This window comes from Phaethon aethereus (assembly GCF_964289735.1).
Source record: "Phaethon aethereus genome assembly, chromosome: 1".
In the NCBI taxonomy this organism is placed as follows: domain Eukaryota; kingdom Metazoa; phylum Chordata; class Aves; order Phaethontiformes; family Phaethontidae; genus Phaethon; species Phaethon aethereus.
In genome coordinates this window covers 202,905,549-202,931,584 of record NC_138575.1, presented here as the reverse complement: position 1 = coordinate 202,931,584, position 26,036 = coordinate 202,905,549, and the positions used below count along the sequence as shown (strand labels likewise).

Genomic DNA, 26,036 nt, shown 5'->3' with positions numbered 1-26,036 from the left:
GTCTTAAGTTGGGGTGTTTTTTTTTGACTTTGTAAAATAACTTTTCCTTAAAGGAAGCACTTGGAAGACCTGTTCCAGCAAACTGGTCCCTGAGTCAAATGGTACATTTTCTCAGTTCAGGTTCATTTGCAGTGGAAATTGTTCTGCTTCCAGCCAGAAATGGTTCAATAATGGTTTTGATAACTGTGAAGCACTGATCCTGAAAAATATCATACTCAAAGGTTGCTGCTCGGTCAGGTGGGCATTTAGTGGAGAGGGTTTACCTAGAAGGAGGTGTTAGCCTGCCTTGCTCCCCTACTACATCGTGGCCTTCATTCGTTGTCCCAGTACAGGTTGGGGTTTCTTGGCGGGGGGGGTTATGTTTTTATGTAATAATTGAGTTGTTTGGACAAACTTCAGGCTGATGCAGCTTGGCAGATGTTTGTCTGAAGGTGCTGTGGGCAGTGGTTCAGCTTGTTCTCCACTGTGGGACTCGGACATGTTGAGTTCCTTCCTGTTGGCTGCAGTTTCAGTAGAGCTCATCTCAGGTGGAAACTGCTTAATTTATGCTAATCCTGCCCCTACTACAGTTTGTAGAGTAGCAGAGCACAGTGTTACAGTGTGGAAATGAAGGTTTGTGGGTGCGTGTTGGGTATGGTGTAGCAGAGGAGACTGCAACACATCATCATTCTTCTGTACACTCTGCAGTGCTGATGGTCCAGGGTGCTTCACAGATTTCTATTGGGGATGTCGGGGTTTAACCAAACACTTATTCTGTACCAGGAAACAGAAATGTTTGTAGTTAACTTCTCACAGGCTTGTGTGGGAATTGGTTTTGAACCGGTTTTCAGTGTGTTTAATGCAAACCAGAGAAAATGAAAATTCATGGAGGAAAAATGTGCCAGGGAACAGAGGGACAAACCTAGAATTGCTTTATAAAATCAAAACTGATATATGTACAAACAAGCACGTTTTGGGGTATATTATGCTTTGAAAAATTAGTTAAACATATCATATAAAATAGTTATCTAAATGGAGATGTTGTGTTGGAGACTTCTAGGAAGTGTATTAATTTGTTTTTCCTTATTATAAAACTAAGTGCAAAGACAGGGAAGTCAAGATGTGCTGAATCACCAAGTATAAATGACCACTGTGTTTAATGTTATTTCAAGTATGTGTACAGAAATAGATGTCATTTCCAGAAGTGAGTACATTTTTTGTGTCTGTCACTTTTATTGTATTCACTAACAACAGGCTTGCTCACGCAAAGATAACACTGAAGTGGAAATTTTAAGAAGCCAATCCTCCATTTCTTAGAAATGTCTCCAGAGAGGATAATGTCAAATACTAGTATAGCCCTCGGCCATTAATTCTTGGTAAAGGTTCAAAAGAATTTCTGTCGGTGAGGTCAAGAGGGTTAAGATAATTAGATTGCAGAATAGGCAGGCGCCTTGCACCATCCTATCATTTTTCTTGTGCTGCTGCATATTGTTACCACAAATATATGGGGTTATTTTGCTCCCACTTCTGTGTTGAAGATGCTTTTGTCAGTGTCCAGAGTTCACATTTAAAATGGCAGATTCTTGCTGAATTTTTTTTTTTTTGTTGAAGACCTAGGTGGAGGAAAAGATAAATTAGTTTGTGGGTTTGGGGTTTTTTTTTTTAAATTGCTCCTCCTTCACTGATACAGTGTCGCCCAGAGGAAATTTTGGAGAAAAATGTTAGAGTTGTAATTAATCTGTGATTCATATCCAGTTAGAAATTTACAACATAGGTTATATTGGAGGTAACATTTAACTGCTAAATATTGGAAAAGTGTCATTGCTTTATTTTTAGATATCTTTTTTATAGAACTGCAAGCATTGTACTGAAAAAGAACCCTATAGCACAGGATTTGTTCTAATCTGGAATTGTAAATATTGTTTGTCTCTGTTTTCTGTAGTATTTATATGGAAGTAATCGAAAAGACAACATATTTATTGATCCAATCTACCAGACATTTGAACAGGAATTAAATAAAATCCTTAGAAGTTGGCAACCAAGCATACTTCCAGATGGTAATTTTCTTTTTGGTCATGTATGTTTTTCATCTCTTCATAGTTCTGTATTCTTAAGCACGTAGATATATACAAACATTTTATGCATGGCAATAGTAATCGATATCATCTAAGAGTTCAGTTAAGCCTGTACTTGTTCTTCTTGTCTTGTTTCTCAGTAATCCATGCTGCAAGAGTTACTCTTATCTGTTAATCACCACCTGCTAATCTTAAATTGATTATCCATTTTTAGGAGAGAAAGTTAGAATAAGCAGCTGCTCTTCAGCTTGTACTTTTTACCTGAGCTGAATATATTTTTTTCCCATTTTTTTCCCAGATGGGAGGCAGGCAGGCAGGCACTGGGCTATGTGTGGGTAGGGCTAACAAGCTATGTATTTTAGTCTTTCTCAGCTGGATTGGGAGGATTCTCTGCTATGGGCCTTCTGCTCAGGAGGATCATCAATTCATGGAGAAAACAGGAGTTTTTCCCAGCAGATCAGTGTTGGTTCTGAACTGCAGAATCCACTGTTCTTCCATCTTTCTCACAATCCTCTCTTGAGTGAGGGCTTGTCCTTACCAGCCCCTTTTCTCTCTCTTCTGGATACTAGTTTTTCTCTGTATAGCTCTGGAGAGCCTCAGTATAGGGCCCTCCCTATACCCTGATATGGGCCAGGAATGCCTTCTGAATGAGATACCTGTTAGCAATAGGGAGGAGACAGGTATAGCTATTTGGAGGCCTTGCCTGAGCAGAACAAAATGAACTCAAAAATATGCTTTTTATCAAAGGGTTAAGATTAGTCCCTTGAACATTTGTTTTTATGTAATAACATGAGGGAGCCACATGTAAGCAATGCTGTTGTAATTAAACAAATGTGTTCTGTATGAAATTGCCTATACTGATATTTCCTATTGACTGTCTCTCCCTGAATCAGCGAGTGTCTGTGTCTTTTAAGAGGTGGGTTCGGGGGTGTGGACATATAATTAAATGCTTATTAGAGGCTTCCATCATGAACATTTTATTAAATTTGATTCTTTTGCATCTGGACAGTGTATGGGCTAATCCATTGTATTTTCTCTAATACTCTCTTTTTGAAGGATCAATATTCTCTCGAGTTGAAGAAGATTACCTTTGGAGGATTAAACAGCTAGGATCACATTCACCGGTTGCTCTTCTGAATACTCTGTTCTACTTTAACACTAAATATTTTGGCCTGAAAACAGTGGAGCAGCACTTAAGACTTTCTTTTGGCACTGTTTTTAGACAGTGGAAAAAAAACCCTCTAACAATGGAAAGCAAAGCTTGTCTTCGATATCAGGTGTCTTCCCTGTGCAGAGCCGATAGTGAAGGTACTATGGCAGTTCCAAAATAAGTATTGCAGGAGCATCCAAATTGTGCTCCTCTGAGGGACATCTGGGCACCTTGCCAGGAGCCAGAGGTCTGCCTTTGCATAAAGTTTAGCAGCTCTCGGCTCCCGGATCTTTAAACAGAGTGTGTGGTCCCTGGAGACTACAGGGTCTCTGAGTTAAAATGATCCCTTTGAGCCCCCTGGTCTCCATGCTAAATGCTGTGACTTCGTTGTGGCTGTGGGCTGCATTTCCGCTTTGCAGATATGCATAGCTGTGACGACCGCATTGCGGTACCTGGTGGGCTGCCCACTCTGGGAAGTTTACTGAAAAATGTAAAATAACTTCAAGTTATAGCTTAGATGATGTTGATTTTCTCCTTAAAGATAAAATGACTACTGGAAAAAGGAAACATGAAGATGATGAACCAGTATTTGAACAAATTGAAAACACATCTGATCCAGCTAGATGCCCTGTGAAAATGTTTGAGTGCTATCTGTCTAAAAGGTAAGTATGGTATGGGTTAATAGAGAAGTGGTCTAGAGTAGACCAAGTACAAAAGGGAAATGTTTTGATGCAACATGAAATACACTCAAGAAAGGGAATGGACTGAGGTCTTCTGAAAAATCTTTAAATGAAAGCATTGAAATCTCCAGTTCTGTGTCTGGACCAGGCGTGCAGAAAGCGTGGGAGCAGCAGAGTACTTCAGTGTTAACTGTGAAGGACTCCATCTGTGAATGACAGTGCGATTTCATTTTCTTACCTGGAAACACCAAGTATCTGCAGAAAATTACCAGCAAGGAATCTGGCAGGTTTTGCTACTGAGGATTTCATTTGTGAGGTTCCTGTCTCTTCAGTAAGAATTGGATTGAGACAATGGATTTGCTTCATGTTAAGTAATTAGGAATCTGAAATGTAGAAAAAATACTACTGAGAGTATCCCAGCATTTAGAAATACCTTGTTTCCTTCCAATCTGCACAGAAATGAATACATTAAAAAGAAAAGTTCAGGCAACTTCAAAAAAATTTTAATTTAGCAGCTAAGTGTTTTGAAAGGATTTGAAAACAGGATTTCATGATAAATACTTTTCTTTAATTTAACAGCCATTTGAGCAACTGGTTTTAATGTAGATTTTACGTAACTCTTAAGTGAAATATAGGCAAGTGATACCAAGGAAATAAAATCACATTGTATATATAACCCAGTAAATCAAATTAAGTCATGAGACCCAACGTGTGTTAGGGAACAGTATCTTACTCTTAAAGGTGAAGAAAGACCTTACGCACAACGTAGGCAGAAGTGCAAGTACGTGATGTTAGAGAGATACTTGTGGTTTGTTAATGCAAGCACCTGTTTTTCATAAACTCAGTTAATTCTGAATGTTCCGGGGGGGCTTTTTACCTTCACACTACCTACTGTCATGGTTTGGAGAGGATATCTCGTTGAGAAGCTGAAGCTGGATTTTTTAACTGAATTACACAGCCAGTAGGGAAGAGAGAACAAACGTTTTCTTTTTCTTTAGAAACATCTCAACTTTGGTGAAAGAATGCATTTAAACCCATTTGGATCATCGTGTATGGTGTGGTTTCAAGTCCTGCTGTCTTACAGATACTGGTCGCCGTTGCTAACTAGAGCAGCAGACTGCTTAGAGTCATAGAATAGTTTAGGTTGAAGGGGACCTTCAAAGGTCATGTAGTCCAACCTCCCTGCAATGAGCAGGGACATCTCCAACTAGAGCAGGTTGCTCAGCACCCCGGCCAACCTGACCTTGAATGTTTCCAAGGATGGGGCACCTACCACCTCTCTGGGCAACCTGTGCCAGTGGTTCATCACCCTCAGTGTGAAAAATTTCTTCCTTATGTCTAGTCTAAGTCTACCCTCTTTTCATTTAGAACTGTTACTCCTTGTCCTGCCACTACAGGCCCTGCGAAAAAAGTCTGTTCCCGTCTTTCTTCTAAGCCCCCTTCAAGTACTGGAAGGCCGCAATGAGGACTCCCCAGAGACTTCTCTTCTCCAGGCTGAACAACCCTGACTCTCTCAGCCTGTCCTCAGAGGAGAGGTGTTCCATCCCTCTGATCATTTTGGTGGCCCTCCTCTGGACCCGCTCCAACAGGTCCATGTCTTTCCTGTGCTGAGGGTTCCAGAGCTGGACACAGGACTGCAGGGGGGGGGTCTCACCAGAGCAGAGTAGAGGGGCAGAATCACCTCCCTTGACCTGCTGGCCATGCTGCTTTGGATGCAGCCCAGGAGACAGTTGGCCTTCTGGGCTGCGAGTGCATACTGCAGGCTCCTGTCCATCTTTTCATCCACCAGTACCCCCAAGTCCTCCTCGGCAGGGCTGCACTTGATCCCTTCATCCCACACCTTGTATTGATGCTGGGGATTGCCCAACCCAGCTGCAGGACCCTCCCCTTGACCTTGTTGAACCTCATGAGGTTCACATGGGCCCACTTCTCCAGCTTGTTGAGGTCCCTCTGGATGGCATCCTGTCCCTCAGGCATATCAGCCGTACCACTCAGCTTGGTGTCATCTGCAAACTTGCTGAGGGTGCATTCAATCCCACTATGTCATTGATGAAGACATTAAAGAGTACTGGTCCCAGTACAGACCCCTGAGGGACACCACTCGTAACAAGTCTCCATCTGGACGTTGAGCTGTTGACCACTACCCTCTGGATGCGACCTTCCAACCAATTCCTCATCCACCCAACAGTCTACCCATCAAATCCATCTCTCTCCAATTTAGAGAGAAGGATGTTCTTGAGGGACTGTGTCAAAGGACTTACAGAAGGCCAGATAGACAACATCTGTAGCTCTTCCCTTGTCCACTGATGTGGTCAATCCATCCTAGAAGGCCACTAGGTTGGTCAGGCAGGACTTGCCCTTGGTGAAGCCGTGCTGGCTGTCTCCAATCACCTCCCTGCTCTCCATGGGCATTAGCATAACTTCTAGGAGCATCAGCTCCATGATCTTCCCTGGCACGGAGGTGAGGCTGACAAGTTGGTAGTTCCCAGGGTCCTTCTTTTGACCCGTTTTAAAGATGGGTGCAATGTTTCCCTTTTTCTGGTCACCAGGGCCTTCACCTGACTGCCAGGACTTGCCAAATATCATGGAGAGTGGCTTGGCAACTACATCAGCCAGTTCCCTCCAGACTCTGGGATGCATCTCATCAGGTCCCATAGACTTTGATCGTCCAGTCCCTGTCTTGCAGTCCATCCACTTGAGAGGTGTGAGATGACAGACTGCCAGTGCAGACTGAGGCAAAGATGTTGCTGAGTACCTAAGCCTTTTCTTCGTCTGTTGTTACCAGTTTCTCCGTCTGTTTCTTCTGTTTCCACTTCTAATAACATATACCTCATGTCTTTGATGAAGTAATTCTAATTAAATATTTAACACTTTAAAAGCTATTGTAAATTTTAAGGTAATGTTGTGATTTAAGGTAATATTGTAAAACTATTGTAAAATTTGAGGTAATGCCAACTGTTTGAAATATACTTCGCAATCAGCGAGCAGTTACATCTGAATTTTTAGGATCCTCTCACTCACGACTGTGAACACTGTCATTGTTTGTTCCTATAAAAATACTGGCTTTTCAAAAAAGTATGAAGGACGTTAAAATATTTAAATTATTAGAATATTTTAAACATATTTTGCTTCCTATCTGACTCTTAATCTGATATATGTAAGAGCAGAACAAGCCAACATTCACCCCAGCAGGTGAAGAGCAGCACCTGAAATCTTACGAGCCGGTTTGGGAAGATGAGCTGGTAAAAATCCTTATTTTTGCCAAAGAAACATGAAATAGAGTTGACTCCTGACGTCAGCAGTATTTATGAGGGAGGGAGCATGAGTGAGCACTTGCACATGCAGAATTGAAAATTGTTTTCTGAAACTTGCCTAAATGGACAAAATGCTAGAATTTCCTTAAAGGCGTCTTCTCTAGTGGCTTAGAAGATGTGTCTGAGCTGGATCAAACTCCAAAGTACAGTGGGTGAGGAACTAAGGGATTTTAAGACTTACAATGACCAACCCTTTAAGTAAAATAGGAGGAGGAGGGATTTTAGCTTGTTGTGCTAAATTTCTGTGCATCTCTCAGAACTACCATCCTTGATTTGCAAGGGAAACCCGGGCTCTACATTCAGAGATGGCTGCATCAGGCAGTGCAAGCAATTACTGATGTAATGATTACAGATCATGAGCAATTACTGATTACTCTTTGCAAATGTGTCGATTTCAGGGGTTCCTAAATAGATAGAAAGTCCTTTCTGGTTTAGCAAGTCCTGGATCTGCAAATTTTTGAAGGCTGGAAGACAGCCTGCGGTCTCTTGTATGCTTGCTAAGTCCTAGGCATCTGCTTTTGGCTGCTCTGAGGGCACAGGACTGGCTGGGCTTGGATCAGACCTGGCATGGCTCCTTCTATGAACTAGACCGCATTCCTCCACGTTAATCTTTTTTTTTTTTTTTTTTTTGGTAACTTGCCTAGGTACAGTTAGAGTTTCGTTTGTGCAGGATGTTGGAACTGCTAACATGCTGTTTTGTCCTGTCAGGCTGTTTTTCTAACCCCCATGTTTTCCCCCTTGTAGCCCACAGAATCTGAATCAGCGGACGGACATGTTCTATCTGCAGCCAGAGTGCTCTGTCTCCGCAGAGAGTCCCATCTGGTACACTGCCACTTCACTGGACCGCAACACTTTGGAAAATATGCTTGTACGGGTTCTTTTAGTAAAAGATATTTATGATAAAGACAATTATGAACTGGATGAAGACATAGATTAAAACAAACTTCCAAAAACCGTCAAGAAAACAAACAGCATTAGATATAGTCATGCTGCTAGACCTTTACTATGGAAAACATTTCAAGTTTACCCTTTGTTTTATGAGTTTTGTAGCAGTGTGTACCCTCACCTGGGTATTACCATGTAAATAGTCTGTGAGTGAAAGTTTCCATTATTCTGCGTAGTGGTTTTAGGATACGTTACAAACACATTTCAGATTCTTTTTTTATTATTTATTTCATTAGGTATGTTTGTAACTTTTTACATTGCAAAATATGAATGAGAATGTGCCATGTGTAATTTTTTTTTTTTTCCCTTGTAGTAAGAGACATCCATATTGCACAACTCTGCTGTTGGAAGCTCCCTTGAAAGGAGGCTCTTTTAATGGGTTCTTAAACCAGATGGTTGTGTGTGGGTAGCACTACTAAAGTTTAGAACTTGCTGTGTCTTTCAGAATTTTTACATAAATTGTAAACTAATAGGTTTTTTACTTTTTAGTTAACTGAAGCCTTATAAGGTTATGTAGAGAGATTCCATCTTATGTACCAAAAATAGACAAAAGAGAATGCTGTCAATATTGGTGTACTGTAATGTGAATCTATTCTGGTGAAAACATCTTTTTTTTTTTTTTGTTGCCCTGATTAAACCTTAGTGTCCTTTCCTTATTTGTGACTCTCTCTCAATTGCCCCTACAAATAAAAAATATATATATAAAAAAATAAATCAATATAAGCTTAAAGCATGTGGTCATCGAGACATGTATTTTGTAAAAACCAAAACCAAAAAACCCTCCAAAAAACAAAAGGAAAAAAAGAGAAATGTCTGATGACAATGCTGTGTAATTCTTTTCCATCTTTACTTTTCTGACCATAAATGCTGGTACCTCATATTACTGTAAATCTGTCCTTTGTAGCCTTAGCAAAAGGGATTTTAATGCTGTATTACATAAAGTAATGTGGTATGCTAAATTTTTAACTTTTGTTTGTCCTTGCGTTGCTGTATTTAAATACAGTCAATACTTGACTATGGGTGGGAAGATTCTTTTAACTAATGCCTCCATTCAAAAGCCATATGAGACGTCAAGTTGCAGAAAGTTGAAAGATAATTTTTTTGAAGAAAAGTCCTTTCATTTGTTCTATATCCTTTCATTGTGTTTACTTTGCATAAGGAGTCTGATTTCCGATATACATTTAGCTGCTTAAGTTTTGTTACTTGCTCTTGTTTAACTGATGCGAGCAATATGGTGGTTCATGCAATGGTTTTGCTATTGTACTGAAAAAAATGTAGTAGAATATTCTACTATAAAGTAGTCATAAGTTTGGCTCTCCTAAATGACATTATGCATCTGTTGAGAGGAATCATCTACTAAAGGGGAAACTTTCTATGTATATATATTACCACCTTAGGATTTATTTCTTGCAAGGGCTGCATGGCTTTTTCATTTTCCTTAGCTTAAAAGAATGCACATAGGGACGCCTCTTTCTATATAGAGAAATAAAGCTTCAGTTGCTTTGTTTTGTTAAGCAAGTTTATTTAAATTTCTGCTATTCTTGTGTGTCCATGCGTATGTATTAACTTCAGATGTACAGCTATTTCAAAAGTAGATGGAGATGTACATGTTTAATTTTTCATTTTTTACTGGTGGCTCTACCCTTCCTGTGAAATCAAGAAATGCTACACAGCAACGGTCAATAGATCCCTAACAGCTTCAATGCTCTTTTCCCTTTGTGAGTGAGTACTTAAGAACTTAGTTCATTAATGCTTGTTTTTTTCAGGCAACAGCCATAGAATATGCCCATGATACATAAAAGTGATAAAATCAGAAATTGTAATCATGGTTTTGTTTTGGCCTCTCCAGTTGAACGCCTGACTTGACCGTAAGTTAAATTTTACGTATGGGAATCATCGTTACTAATTACCTGCTTAAAATGCATCATGTGCTTAACTTGAAATACGTAATTTAAACATATGTTTCAATTTTTTTATAAATAGCAATATGGATAACTTGTAGCCCCTTCTCTATAGTTCAGACTTAAAAGTACTTCAACAGGAGGGGCTTCAATCACACCGTTTAGGACAGTGTTTAACTACAAACACTTGTAAAACTACAGAGTTTTGACATGAAGCGTCAAGTATCCTAAATCAGGACTAACATTTAAGTATGTGTGTGCTGAGTGTTTTGTCTTAAACAGAGTTTAAATTCTTGTTCTCAAAATCAGATTACAGCTATTTCTTAAATAATAAGGTTGGGTTTTAATATGGCATGCTGTGCAACAGACATGCGTATTCAGTGTCATTAGAAAATAATGCTCCCTGAAGTTTACATTATTTCTGTATTTCCTATTTTCTACCCAAGATGCACCTTCCATATCAGTAAAAATATTCAAGTTAGGTTTTGAAATAGAAATTTTTCCACATAGATCCATGTTGGAAACACAAAGATGGTTGTCAAGAAAATAACTTTTATTCCAGAAGATGGAGCTATTCCATCATCAGCAATAATGTTTTTCAAGTGTTCAGATCAAATGTTGTAAGCTGCCAAGATATTGTAGTCAAGAATCCATCACGGCTCAATGTATGGGGTTTATTCCTAAATTTGAATGGTGATGCAAAATGCAACAAAAGGCCTTAGTTCTGAAAAAGAGAGACATGCAATTTTCTAATAATTGGGAGCTAAGGGCAAATACGTTTTCTTTTTCTTTGTAAGAACCGTCAGCAGCTGGACTAGAGTCAGGTTGCTGTGCAGGAAGATATATGATGCCCTGTTCCACACGGAGCTTCCAAGTCAATGATACGTATCCCTGCCCTCAAGTACTGCTCTAAGAGGGTGTGAAGTGCCAACCTGGCTGTTCCAGCCATCCTGGTGAGCTCTGGCACAGCTCACCCAAGAAACGCAGCGTGGGGACCATACTGCTCTGCTCAGATGGCGCTGGCATCGCAGCCCAGTCCAGACAGGATTTTCCAAACTTCTGAAATCCTGCCGGCACGTGCTCTGCATCTCCTCGGTTTGAGATCTAGTTTTGAACGATTCACAGGTGAAGTAGTAGCCTCAAGATCCTAAGAAAATCAGATGTCAGCAGCAGGCAAATTACATAGAAAATATAGTTCAGTGTGAGAAACAGTGAAAAATTAGTGCAATTTTCAGAAAAGAAATTTGCTTTGTTAGTCATCTTTTATAACTGTATGCAGTCGTTGAGGAAAATGTAGCTTTTTGTAGTTACTGAAATAAGCATAAATTATGACAGTTCATTTTTATTGAACAAAACATTGTGGAGTAATTTCAATGTGTACAATATTATCTTTAAAATGCTGACAGTGTGACTCGATAGTGCGGCAAAATTTGTTTTCTTAGTGTCTTGAACTTTGGCCTGCGAGAGGCTGTGTGAATAGGTGGGAAAACAGGAGAGGTGGCACATAAACGATGGAGTCCCAAAAGGAGTTGGTGTGTGGGATGGAAAAGGCATGAGTGGTGGTAGGCACTCGCCCTGTTTCCATTTTTGCTGATATTTTTTATTACATAGAAGGTGGTTTTTCTGTTACACTATCCCCTTTTAGTCTATTACTGTTAAGAAGGGCAGTTAAATACTTTAATTCCCATTTTTGTAAACATTCACTTTTCAGCTCGTTACACTCCTGTGCATTATGTGATACGCATTATGTGTAAGATGGAGTATGATGCAGAGTAAGTGGAGTGGGAGCTTTTCGATTCCTCCTGCACTGAGCGGCGGGACTCAATGAAACTGAAATTCAAAGGATTTTGTGGCCAAGAACTTAGGAAGATTTAGAAGGATGTTAGACCCTCGTGTGTGTCCAGAGAAGGGCAACGAAGCTGGTGAGGGGTCTGGAGCACAAGTCTTATGACGAGCGGCTGAGGGAACTGGGGTTGTTCAGTCTGGAGAAGAGGAGGCTGAGGGGAGACCTTACCGCTCTCTACAACTACCTGAAAGGGGGTTGTGGCGACGTGGGTGTTGGTCTCTTCTCCCAAGTAACTAACGATAGGATGAGAGGAAATGGCCTCAAGTTGCGCCAGGGGACGCTTAGATTAGATTTTAGGAAAAATTTCCTTACTGAGAGGGTGGTCAGGCATTGGAACAGGCTGCCCAGGGAGGTGGTGGAGTCGCCATCTCTGGAAGTGTTCAAAAAACAAGTGGATGTGGTGCTTCAGGACATGGTTTAGGGAACATGGTGGCACTGGATTAATGGTTGGACTTGATGATCTTGAAGGTCCTTTCCAACCTTAGTGAATCTGTCATTCTGTGTGACTCTCCAGGTTATACTGGCAAATGCTAACGATGCTTTGGAAGCACTGACGGTTGAGTTGCCCTTTGTTAAGGTTTTTGTGAGGGCTCTGCATGTGGCCGCAGCGCTGGACGCACTGTCCCCAAGGGCTTGGTTAAGCATGGTAATTTCTGATTTCTCAAGTCAGAAACCTTTCCTCTAGCAGCTTTTTAATTTGAAATGTTGAAACCTGAAAGCCTCGGCACAGGAGCCACGGCATGGATGCTTGAAGCCAGCATGTAACGGGACACGTGCTTCAAAACTTAGGCTGGTGTTAGCGTCCGTAACACTAACTAGCCACCTCTTCGGCCACCCGCGAGCACAGCAGGCATCTCGCAGATGTACAAAGATGACGTGGGGACTCGCGCCTGCTCGTCGTGCTGCTCCGGTCGGAGCTGGCAGCGCCTGGCGAGAGGCCCTGCCTTGGCAGGGCCCCAGCAGGCTGCGGGCGCTGGCGGCAGCGCTCCCCTCGCCTGCCTGCGGGCAGGGCAGGGCCCCCGCCACGCATTGGGGTGTCCCTCAGGCTCGTTCCTTGGCTGTCAGGGAGCTCCCGGGCACTTCAGACTTTCTTGCTCTTGGTCTGTGATGGAAAATGTGTGACTGCAAGGTGAGCCAAGTTCATGATTGGGTGCAAAATAAGTTTTGGGCAGGGAAGGAGCTGAAATGATTATTTCACCTCTTCCTTATCCCTTAACAAGGCATAATTGCACCTTCATGTTACCTTTACAAAAGCCTCGCGTCTCCCCATCCCAGTTCTCCCAGGCAAAATACGAGAAAGGATTTAAGTGAGACACTAGTGTGGTAAAGAGTTTCAGGGAGAGAGAGATCTGTGATGGTATGGGTGGGCAAGGGGAGTGAACAAACGCACAAGGAGAAGGGACAGAAAAGACTGATTGTATCAATTTTGAACAACTAACAGGGTTTAGGTTTAATTCCTGCTCTCTGACGATCCCTTCTGAGCTTCTGTCACCCGTTCCAACTTCCCGCACAGCCTGGCTCCAAGGATCTCAGCAGCGACTGCTGTATGCTGTCAGCGGACGTGGAAATGAGGTGTATATTTAGAAGTGCTTAGTTTGGCTAATTGTATTTTCAGGGTATTAGTATGTTGCTGTTTCCAAATACATATGTCTGGGAAATATTTTTATTTCCTCACCCAAGAGCCAGTTGTTGTCATGGAGTAAAGCCACTGGTAAGTCACGGCACATTCACGTGCATAATTAGAGCAGGGAAGGCTGCAGTTAAATCACTGTATTGTGTCCCAGGTACTGGTGCCAGCGACGCATCGCAGCACTTCAACTAATTGTTTAATATTTTTCTACCTCCAGTGTCCTTTTGTTTTGTTTTTTCTAAAATGAAAGAAAATCTTGGAGGATTTTTCCAAGGACTTGGCTATCTTCAAAGCACACTGTTGGTTGGTTGCCCTGTGGCTGGCAGGAGGACAAGAGCTGGCTACAGATGAGGAGCAACGGCGTGACCCTCTTGTTTCTCATTGCTGGGAAAAGCAGCCCAGACTCTGTTGTTCCCCTCATAAAGCGTGGTTTTACCCAGGAAAACCAGTGCTGGTGGCAGTCCTGGAAACACTTCTGAGCAGAACAATTTGTGCAGATGTTCACAAAAAGCAAATAAAGAAAATGAGACAATCAAGCTTAGCTTTGATTTCTCATTCAAGTAATTTTTCAAACTCCAAGGATGTGAGTACAAACAGGACTCAAGCATGATCTGAGTTTTGTTTTCTCCATGATGTGACGTTTCTCAGAAGTGGTGAGGGCCATTTCTGGCTGCCCCCCCTGGCCTTGGGGCAAAGCTGCTCTCTTCCTTCCTGACGTGAGTGGTGAAAGCTTCACAGAATTGTTCCCCAAGCTTAAATCTTTATGGTACTGGTTTCTGGTGGGTTGACCTTGGCTGAATGCCAGGTGCCACCAAGCTGCTCTATCACTCCCCTCCTCAGCAGGACAGGGAGGGAGAAATTAAGATGGGACAAAAACAAACAAAAAACCCCCAAAAAACCCATGTGGTTCAAGATAAAGGCGGTTTAATAAAGCAAAAAGCAAAGGCTGTGCACAGGAGCAAAGGAAAACAAAAGATTGACTCTCTACGTCCCATCGGCAGGCCATGTCCAGCCACTTCCCGGGAAGCAGGGCTTCAGTATGCTTAGCAGTTGCTCTGGAAGGCAAATGTCCTAAAAACAAATTCCCCTCACTCCTCCTTCTTTCTCTTAGCTTTATATGCTGAGCATGACATTGTACGGTATGGAATATCCCTTCGGCCAGTTGGGGTCAGCTGTCCTGGCTGTGTCCCCTCCCAAGATCTTGTCCACCCTGAGCCTACTGGTGAGGGGGGTATTGGAGAGAGCCTTGATGCGGTGCCAGCACTGCTCAGCAGTAGCGGAAACACCGGTGTGTAACCAACACCGGTCTAGCTCCCAGTACAAAGCACAATGCTACGAGGGCTGCTGTGGGGGAAATTAACTCCATCTCAGCCAGACCCAGTACATGGGTTTACCTGCCTTGACCCAAAATGGTGAGTTTGGCAGAAGGGCAGATACTGAAAACGCGTGTTTCTCTGGCGCCTGGTGCTTACAGCCGCGCAGGAGGCGAGAGCTTTGGAAAGCAAGGCCGGGGCCGAGCAGGGGAGCCGGCAGTTTGGACTTGAGAGAACGGGAAGGAACAAAACCTAGCTAGCATTAAACCAGCTCCTTCTTCGAGCTGTGGCTGTTTCCTGAGTTGAGTTTGTACACTTTAGAAAAGAAATAAAGGAAATAAAAAAATGCTTTGGTGGCTGGTTCTTCCCAAATACAAGCAGGCTGTTTCGGTTTCTCTGAGAAGAACTCCTCAAAGATGGGTCTTCTTCCCAGTACAAGGACAGTTAGGTTTATTAACATCATCTTCCTTTATTTATGTATTTATTGATTTATTTATTTTAAAAATTGTTCCTGGTTCACAGTCACAGGGGAGGGAAGTATTCAAAGCATTAGTGGGTTATGTCATGTACAATGTGCCTAGATCCTTGTAAGTCCTGTATTTGGTTTTACACTAAAATTATGGTTCATAAAACATGAAACCTCTGTATTGTTTCTGGGAAATGAACAGGAACATCCTTGTCATCTGTGTAATTTGAACAGCTGACATTTCATTTGTGCCAAACCACTAAAAGTGCTTTACCGGTTTAAAATGTGAAATATTATTTTATTTCTTTGTATGTTTGCTGAGTAAGCAGTATGCTTCCTGCAGTCGTGCAGATGATTTCTGCTTTCAGCATGCGTTTTGCAAGGCAATTGAAGTGTAGTATTTGCAAATCTGGTCTTTAATTAATATATTTTTAAATACCCTACTTGGAAGTGAAGCAGCAGCTTTTCAGCTCAGGATAAAGCTGTGTCACTAAGGCAAAGGAAGGGGCCCACCATCATTGCAAAATCATCAGCCTTGGTACCTCTGGGGAAAAAAAATCCCAAAAGTCTCCTCATTACATTTAAAAACATTTTCTATTTATCTTTTCTCTAGCCCTAGACATGATGTCCACAATAGTACGTAACAACTCTATGGTGGTAATCAAAATAATAAATACCTAAAGATTTACAGTCTGATAACCAATAACTTAAGAAACAAACTTTTTTTTTTTTCCCCCTCTGATGAGTTCTGGCTGTATCAGTGACCTTACTAGGAGTAAAGGTGAAAGTTTTAAAAAATGATAAAGAAAAAAAGACAAGTTTTGAAAGATAACAGGAGGAAGAACAGTCTTTGATGGGCTTAATGTCAGCTGAGAGAACTGAAAAGGAAATAATTTGAATTCTCTACCAGTGTGTCCACTGAATTCACGTTGGTTGGAGGATAGGACCCCAGGCATCTTTTGCAATGTACAGGCTTGTTCGTGTACATGTTCTTGTATTTTGGACAGCTCTTGTAACTAATGTACTTGAAGTGATATACTTCTAAGGAGTATCTATAGATTGTACTATGTATTTATATATGAATGACTGTTCATCCAGAGAGATGACCACATTACACTGAAGCAGTCATGTCTGCTGACCTTCAGGTCAAAAGTATTTCTTACAGTAAAATCCCACCTCATCCCCAGATGTTATGTCCACTGTGTACTTTCACATGTTTAAAAAAAAAAGTGTGCTCACCCCCAAGGAAAGATATTCTTGTCTGTGTCATTGGTGTCTCATTACGAAATAATGTGATTTCTCCTCCAGCTTCAACTGGAGAATCCCACAAAAGAAGAGAGGAGGAGGTTCAGAGCAGCTCACATCAACTAAATCCCCAGAACCACAGGCAATAGCTCGGGTGAGTTAAGTTCAGTACATTGTCAGAGTAAGAGAGAATCCTTAAAATTCCGTGGTAGCTCTGCAGTAGGTTTAACAAGGGACCAGCCTTTGTACTGCAATTATTGAACTTGCTAAGGAGCAGAGGCTAGCAGAGATGTGAAAAGGATTTTCTGGGAGAAAGGCTGAACGATTTTGACTGTAAGCTCAGGAGGGAGGAAGTGAATAACAAGGGATGTTACTATGAGCTGTCAAGTAAAAGAATTCAAAATTAACAAGAAAAGAGCAGTGGCCCCTTCACAGTGTGTTTTGTTACTCCACAGAAACGCATTGGGATGTGATTTCAGGGGGGAGCAGTGCTAAGTCTTCTAGGTAAGGGTTGGATGTGTGTTTGCATCAGGAAAGCAATCGCAGAAACGATGTTTAGATTTTTTTTCTTTAAATGCAAGCAAATGAAACGTCTCCCCTGTATTTTTAAGCAGGTATCTTCATTCCTTCTGCTCCTCCAGCAGCACCCTGGGGGAGATTCCTGCAGTGCAAGGAGAAACAGGCAAGCAAAAGGGCTTCAGAGAAATAAGACCATCTACAACTTGTGCTTTGCCTTCCCAAAGGCACAGCCATTCCCAACGTGGGGAAGGAGGTTCCTGAGTCAAAGGGGAGATGTGTCATGCTGCTGTCTTCTTCTGAGATGATCATTAGGAAAAAGATTTCTTGGTGCCAGTGGCATCCATGCTGCCACCATGGGCTAGAGGTGCACCAACGGGGGCTGCGTTTGGTCTGGTGAAGGAGGCTGGGAGCTGAGGCACTGTGCTGCTGGCAGCGATGGAGGTGCCTGTCCCAGGAAACGCCTCTCCAGCCCACTCTTCTAGCTCCTCCTCTCTGTTAGTTCCTTCTCCCTAACGGAGTAATCCCCATGTCCTGCTGGAAGAGGTCCCGCTGCGCAAGGGGCGAAGCAGTGGCAGCTCCACCCTGGTGCCGCAGGGTGACCGCTGTGCCCTGCCTGCAGGGCTCCTGTGGTGGAAGCAACCACCAGGAGACTTACCTCGTCACAGATCTTGCAGGGCTTGTGGTGGGAATCATGTGAGCCCGCAGGGCTGGGAGGCTGACTAGTGTGAGACCTTCTTCCAAAATCCCTGGGGGTGCATTTGGGCACTAGTCCAGATTCATGTCAAGATGCCCTAGATGTTAATGGATCATTCATGTTGGGAGCTGAAGACAGCGAGCTATAGTGTAGATGTGTTGCCCTCCTCTATGTATGATTGCAGAAGGTGATCTGCCTTAACTTTACAGTTCTGGGCCATATTGACCCTGGCAGGGTTTTGATGTTTTATGACAGCAGAGCCTAGAGGTATATCCATCCAGAACCTGCTGTCATTTCTCACTCACATCGTGGTGCACATTAGAGTTGTATCTTAACGTTAAAAGAGCAAAATAATAAAAGCAAAATATTTTTATTAATGTCTTCTGCAGCGGGTAGCCACATGCACTAGCCATGCCTGAGAACTCCTGTTCTGGCCTTTACATCTCCAACAAAAGCCTGCCAGCTTCCCCAGCCACAGTGCTCCTGGCAGACCCTAGGACTGCATGTGAGGGACAGGGAATTTAACATAAGCTGGTTTGTTTGAATGCAGCTCTGGAAGCTCTGCTACATCTTATTCTTTTATGACTCTCAACTTAGGGGGAAATAGCATTCAACTTCCCAAACTGTATCTTACAGAAAATGCAGGTAACCAAGGAAAGTGTTAGGAGCTGCTAAGGGCTTGGGCTGCTTTTTCTTTGAAAAGATTTTGAAGATCAGCATTTATAGCCCATCATTTCTAGTTCATGATAATCATTTTTCTGAACTGTTGTTAGAGGAATCAATAGATCCAAGCTTCTTGTTCCAGGAAGGTAACTAACACAGTAGCGAAGGCCTTCAAAACAGCTTTACTGGCTCTGCCAATTGGGAGCATGACTATAACGAGTCATAGTTTGGACTCTATAAAAGGTTTCTTTCTCTGTGGTTAAGAAAGGCAATACAACATTGCTAGGGTCAAAAGGGAGGGCCGATCCTAGGATGCCCAGGAAGGTACTAGACTAATTGGGTCAAATTCAAGAAAAATCAATGTTGTTATCAGCACAATATTTCATCTTTGAAAAATCTTTCTTTGATACAGGAAGGGAGATCAAGCACAGGAAACTCATCTTTTCATAAGTAGTTTTCAGCCCATAAGCAACTGGGTTTGGTCATACAGGGACCCTGAGCAAAAGCTGATTTCCTATGGATGTACCACGTGATAAATATCACTGTGAGGGCATGTCTTACCCAGTGGCAGACACGCATGCATGTGCATTTGTTATCAGAGTCTTGTTAAGATTGATTTCAAGGAAACTTCTGTGGTTAGAGCAAGGAATATGTGACAGGAGGCCACATCAGAAACAGTTATGGCTTTTGGCATTTTTCTGGCCAGCACATGGCAGGTCTTTCAGATGGAGAACTTGGGCTGTTTTGTCTGCCTCAAGGGTCAAAGCTTGTTGAATATAGTTGTGGTTGCTATTTTGCCCCCTGCATGCTTCTGGAGATGTTCTGCTGCCTGCCAGGCCACCCAAACTCCCCACTTCCTCCCCTTCGGTAGAAACACCTGAGGTGCTGCTGTCTTGCAGCAATTTGTCTTAAAGTATACCTCTATCAGGGATAAAAGGCAGAAGTTTTCTTCAGCTGATATGTGGCATTTGTTAAAAAATAATCATGTTTTTGGAAGGCACCCCTTTAGGCTCATCCCAAATTGAGCTGTCTCATATATGAATGGGAAAAAGCCTGGCTAAGGAATGCTGATCTTGAAAGAGAAGCTCTTTTCCCTGCAGATAATTTGCAATATCATAGAAAAAAGAAGAAATTCTGCATCAGCTACTTGATGTTTGGTGCATGAAGCTCAGAGGGAAGAACAAGTGCATCCTTTATCAAGTGGGGAATCTCTTTTTAGGGTTGTTTCCATGGTAGTTTAATCCTGTACTTGTGCATCACTCCATGGAACTGTGCTGGCCAGAAACAGCCTCTGTGAGAAGGCTTCTACATGACATTTCAGTGGTGTGAACCTAAGAGCCATAAAACCAAAGAAATACCTAAACTTTTCTAAATTGTTACACAACTGATTTAAGGCTGAATACAACACATAAGTAGTGGCCACGGTAGGGAAGAAAGCACAGATTTCCCCTCCTTTATGTTAGTGCTTTGACCCCAAGTTGTGCTCATTTTACACTTTCTCTCTCTGGCCTAGAGACTCTTTGCCTGTTCTATGCCAAAACTTTACAGCTTTGGCAGATTTTGAGTGGAGCCAAATCTGCTGGAGAAGGTCCATCCTTGCAGCAGACCCATGTGGCCTGAAAGCCAATTGACTGGCTGGTGACTACTGCCCGGACTGAGGTGTACGTGGATGTGCCCTTTAGCACTAGACCAGTTGCTGACTGGTGCATCGGGGATTTTTGCCACCAACTTTACTGCATGGCATAACCCTGGGTGGCCAAAGTGGAAAGGAGGTAAGACAGAAACCCTCAGCACCTTTTCCAGGCCCAAGGTCCTGAGAAAGAACTCCTGAGAGCCAGGGCCTGAGCATGTTTTCTTAACTCCAAGACTTCGCCCTGAGCTCATGGAGAAAAAGGATCTTGGAAGTGGCTGCAAGCCAAAACTATTTTGCCAAATAGTCTTCCTTTTCTTTACTGCCTGGCAGTTTGCAGGGCTCCTCTGGTTTCTTTGCACGTGTTCTTCCAGGCATATGAAATTCCTCTAAACCTGCACAGACCAACCCGCCAAACCCACCCACCAAACCACAAGCCTTTCTGCGCCAAGTCAGTCATGTTACTCGCAGCGTGTTGCTATGAGCACAGGCTACCACCAAACAGCTTCTCCTGGGGGCCAAACCCCTCATCACCCACCCACCCACCTTCCAGCTTCACCACTGTGGGCTTGTAAGGGCTAATCCTCACCTCTACTAGTCCTCCAACGGAGGGCTATGAGGATGATAAAGGGACTGGAACATCTCTTGTATGAGAAAGGCTGAGAGAACTGGGGCTGTTTAGTCTGCAGAAGAGAAGGCTGAGAGGGGACCTTATCAATGTCTATAGATATCTGAAGGGTGGCTGTCAGGAGGATGGAGCCAGTCTCTTTTCAGCAGTGCCCAGTGATGGGACGAGGGACAATGGGCATAAACTGCAGCACAGGAAGTTCCACCTCAACATGAGGAAAAACTTCTTTAGTGTGAGGGTGACAGAGTACTGGAACAGGCTGCCCAGAGAGGCTGTAGAGTCTCCTTCTCTGGAGACCTTCAAAACCTGACTGGACACATTCCTGTGCAACCTGCCCTAGGTGATCCTGCCTTGGCAGGGGGGTTGGACCAGATGATCTTCAGAGGTCCCTTCCAACCCCTACCATTCTGTGATTCCGTGAATAGGGCAAGAGACAGCCCTCCTTTGGCCCCGATAGTAAGGCCCATGAACACTGACAATATCAAACAGGTCCCTCCCTTCTGCTGGTTACCAAATACATGATACAAGCACTGGAAACCTGGCAAAAGAAAGTGTTTCACACAGGAGAACCAGGGAGCTTTTACTTGAACTGCAGTGCAAATTCCTTAAATTGTCTATGCCTCTTTGGCAAGCTAGGAATTACCTCCAAGCCAGAGGAAAGAGAGGTCTGTTCCTGCCACGGTACTGCTCATTTGCTGGTTACAAGAGAACCTTGTGGGAACTGTACACATCAACCCAGCGAAAGGCACAATGGGCAACTGCTGTACAAGCAGTTTCCCCTATTGGGATCATGTTCACTAGCAACCTCTGAGCACATAATACCACACCTGAGAAAAATAACTTTTTTCCTTTTAGCAGAAAACATTCTTTTAGTACTAAGCCTTTTGCAGAGTAATTATATTTTTTTCCCAGTATCAAACAGTATTTCTGTAATACAAAAACACTATGTGTATTTTAACCTTTGTAAGAAGCTCATCTCATAGCAGCCATACCACCTGCTGCTGGGATGTCCTGACCCAGTGGTGGCTGCAGGAAAGCAAAGCAGTGACACTGGTTTCTGTGAGCTTTGGGTGTAGCTCAGTGGACATATTATGGTGATTATGTTTCTCAGTTACAGTAAGACTTAAATCAGATTTTTTTCTGTAAATGGGAACATTAACTCCGTTTACTGTACATTGCTGTAGTCTTTGCCAGGTTTGACTTCCATGTGTCTTGGGTCAGAAGTTCAACAGTCATCACGGAAGAAACAGCATGTGTTGGCAGGCAAGTACCTTATATATAATGCTAGTCCATAATTTCTACTTGTTTTTAACATAACTTTCATCTCTTCAATCTTCTAAGTCTTGTAGAAGGTATTCTGGCTAAACAGGACTCTCACTGCAGTGCCAGGCAAAACAGCTGGTGATACATGAGGGAAGGCAGCCGCGGTGCAGCCACTACGCGTTTCTCAACCAGGCAAAAAGCACGATCAAGAACAGATTGGGAAAATTTCAGAATTAGCCAAGTCCATGGTAATTGGTGACAAATTTATTTTAAAGTAAGAATTTAGGCAATCGAAATCAGTTCCTTAGATGATATGTGATGCTGTCAGCACCTAAATTAATATCGTATTAATTGCATTAAAAGATAAATGATACGTCAGAGCTCTCTACCAAAACACTAAAATGCTCTTACAACAGAAGGCAATTGTTTGAAAACATTTTCTTTCTTTTTTTCACCCAATTTGATGTTGCTGACAAGACGAGAGCCTTTTCCTGCCATTGTGTGAGGTGTCTGAGACGGTCACGTGGGCGCGCACGCAGCCGGTGCCTGACAAAGCCCCCAGCACGTAATTGACACCACATACAATGAAAGCTCGATGTAACCACATTTTTGTTAACTCTGTGAAAACTCAGGAACACCAACAATGCAGGTCTCGGAGAGTTTCATGTTAAAGTGAAATGAGACACATTAATTACGTGGTACTGTTCACAAGCAAGAGATTTCAAAAAAATCGGGTTTGTTTAAGAATATGGGGGGAAAACAGTAATCTGATTTCAACTCTCCTCTTTTCCCGAACTTCTCTGTCAGTGCTGCTGGTGTACAGGCATACAGGTCTGCTACAACAAAGCAGGACAAGACAGAGCCAATTTAACCAGACAAATTCAAACAAAAATACACAATTAAAAAGCGGCTGGGGGAGGCCCGCCGCCACCCCCAGCTACGGGGCGTGTGGGTACCTGGCCTGGGGGAGGACTGACCTGGGCAGCCATGATCTGACAGCTGACTGCCTCAGCATAGAAGGAGAGATGTTGGGGGACAGCACCGAGTCCCAGTGGCCTGGGAGAGGTGGCTGGGTCTGAGAGGGGAAAGGCTGCGGCCTGATGGGAAATACTGTATCAGGAATGGGCGGCCAGCAGGAGTAGGGAAGTGATTGTGCCCCTGTACTCGGCACTGGTGAGGCCGCACCTTGAATACTGTGTTCAGTTTTGGGCCCCTCCCTACAAGAAGGATGTTGAGGTGCTGGAGCGTGTCCAGAGAAGGGCAACGAAGCTGGTGAGGGTCTGGAGCACAAGTCTTATGAGGAGCGGCTGAGGGAACTGGGGTTGTTCAGTCTGGAGAAGAGGAGGCTGAGAGGAGACCTTATCGCTCTCTACAACTACCTGAAAGGGGGTTGTGGCGACGAGGGTGTTGGTCTCTTCTCCCAAGTAACTAGTGATAGGATGAGAGGAAATGGCCTCAAGTTGCACCAGGGGACGCTTAGATTAGATTTTAGGAAAAATTTCCTTACTGAGAGGGTGGTGAAGCATTGGAACAGGCTGCCCAGGGAAGTGGTGGAGTCACCATCTCTGGAAGTGTTCAAAAAACGTGTGGACATGGAACTTCGGGACATGGTTTAGTGGGCATGGTGGTGTCGGGTTGATGGTTGGACTTGATGATCTTAAAGGTCTTTTCCAACCTTAATGATTCTGTGATTTTGTGATTCTGAGTGCTCTGCCACCTCGTGTGAAAGTTACTGCCATTTTCCTGAGATGTCCTCCATGAGCAGCCGCACGGGAGCCAAGGTCTCTTCACGTGTAGTGACACGGGAGCACCATGCTGAGGACCATGTGCCATGTATACTGGAGCACCATGATAAGGACAATGGACCAATTACACAAGAGCAGCACACTGAGGACCATGCACCACACATCATGTGTACAGGAACACCACGCTGAGGACCATGCACCATGTATATGGGAGCAGCATGCACACAGGAGCATATATGGGAGCACCATGCTGTGGACGGGTTTGGATGGTGATCGCAGTTTTTGTTTCTGGCAGTTTTGGGGAATGTTCAGAGGCCAGTTGGATGACCCGTACACAGCATCACCACGTCCTCCCTCGCCCACAAGGCGATTGTACTCTTGCAAAGAGAAATCGCTGGCCTAAACTGCCATGCCCATGGTTCTGGAGCCCACAGCAGGTAAAGTCTGCAGGCCAGAAGAAGCCTTAGCCACTTTTACTTCTGTGTTTTGTGGAGAGCATGTCTTGGCTGGGAATGTTTTTCATCAAGAAAGAGGAGTTTTATCACAATAAAAGGAAGGTGCTGGGATCACTCTTGGAGGTGTGTGGTATTTGTGGCCTTCAGTTGTCTCTGCTCAAGCCCCATAGACACCCAGCACAACTGAGGAATAGGGTCTTTCAGGCAAAAGGGTATGGGAAGAGGTTGTGATGGAGTCTCTAACTCCAAACTGAAGATGAGAGCCCTGAGCAACCCACAGCAGTGGCAGCAAGGAATGGTGTGGTCTGGGGCCACCCCAAACCACTGACCAGGCAAAAAGGATATGGGTGAGACTGGGGAGGGAGTGGGGTCTCCAGCTGGAGGCAGGACTGGGGGTGTCTACCCAGCACTTGGGGCGCTGGCAATAATAGCATCGAAAGCTGAAGAAACAAATCTAGAGAAAATCATTCAAAAGGAATGAAAGGAATAAATTACTCTAAAAGCTGGAGGTGTGCTGCCTGCTGGCAGCCACCCCATGGCTCCAGCCGCACCTGCTCCAGGCTTCCTGTGGGCTCAGATGGGGGATACTTGGATAACGGATACCTTTTGTGACTTGAAGATACACAGAAAAACCATTGTGGCTTTTCAGACCAGAACACAGCGCTGTGATGGCTCTTGGAGTGAGAGAGGTTGAGCATCGCTCAGTGTTTTAAATCACCAGCACATCAGTAGCCGCCTCGAATAACAAAGCGATGATAAAGGGCTGTGAGGAGAGTTGGGGTCTCCATCACAGCTCCCCCCTCAGCTCCCTCCAAATCCAGTAAGAGAAGAGGCAGGTTTGGGGCACAGCGCTCTGTTGTGCAAATCTCAGTGCAGATACCTGAAGCAAATCAGGTGAATCACACTGCAGAAATGTGATTCATTTCTAATGAATGTGATTTCATTTCTAACGAATCTAAATGTGATTCATTCCTCTAAGGGAATGCAGATTTACTCCCATCTAAACTTAGACGAGTTGGATCCCATCCCAAACATGTTTAAATGACCCAAATAAGTCTCAGGTTCTCTATTTCTTCTATCTCATCTACTACTTTTTCTAGATGTAATAGAAGTAAACATGTAATATCCTGACCTGTCAAAATGAAGAAGCTATCATGGAGGGGTGTTAGAGGAATATTTCCGTGTTAATAGCCATATCACATCTGGTTGTTTTCATAGCCCATGTGAACGTGGGTGTCCTGAGCTGACCGCACCATGGCTTTTCTGTACGGTTGTGGGCAAACAAAAACAAAAACTGGAAAACCAAAGTAACAAAATTTCCCTTCCTTGCCTGGGTGTTACAGAGTATGAGGAGGTTGGATGCTACAATAGCTACCACCGATTAAATACTTAGGTACTGCTTGAAATGATCATTTAACTATTTAATTATTACTTTTGCTGCATAAATGTTGATTCAATGGCAAAATAACACCAGTGGGCAACGAGTTCTGGAAGAAATGGAAGATCTCTGTGGTAGCCAGCAAAAGGGTCTGGTGTTGATGGGCAGGAGATGAGAAAGAGCCTCCAACAGCTGTGGGAATGGTCTCACCGATTCCCACACCGGACCCTACGCACATGTTAGAGCTCCACATCGTAAGCGCAAGCAAAAGAGATGGCGTTGACTAATGCCCGTGGGGCTGCACCCAGGTAAAAAGAGAGCCAAGACACAACAGGACTCTGAAAGCTATGGAAAGGTAGGATATCATCAGCCACGCTGGAAGAATAAAAGAGGTCCTCTGTAAGGCAGCCCTGAAACCTGGACTTTAGAAGATGTAATGAAAAATACATTAACCAACATTAAAAAAGTCTCAACCAGGATAACCAGCCTCTGCAAAATGAGCAGGGAAGATTTTGTT

General features: G+C 43.4%; 1 protein-coding gene across 2 annotated transcripts in view; it reads left to right on the top strand.

Annotated features, from left to right (window-relative positions):
• ZMYM2 (zinc finger MYM-type containing 2) overlaps positions 1-9,037 on the top strand; it is a 75,843-nt gene extending 66,806 nt beyond the window's left edge. Inside the window, exons 19-22 of one of the 2 annotated variants that reach the window (XM_082011862.1) lie at positions 1,922-2,036; positions 3,111-3,362; positions 3,722-3,866; positions 7,943-9,037. In XM_082011862.1, coding sequence (XP_081867988.1) covers positions 1,922-2,036; positions 3,111-3,362; positions 3,722-3,866; positions 7,943-8,135 — 705 coding nt within the window. In that variant the 3' untranslated portion in view covers positions 8,136-9,037. The remainder of the gene's footprint in view (positions 1-1,921; positions 2,037-3,110; positions 3,363-3,721; positions 3,867-7,942) is intronic. The other variant, XM_082011863.1, reaches the window with a different exon arrangement.
• Positions 9,038-26,036: the final 16,999 nt, after the last annotated feature.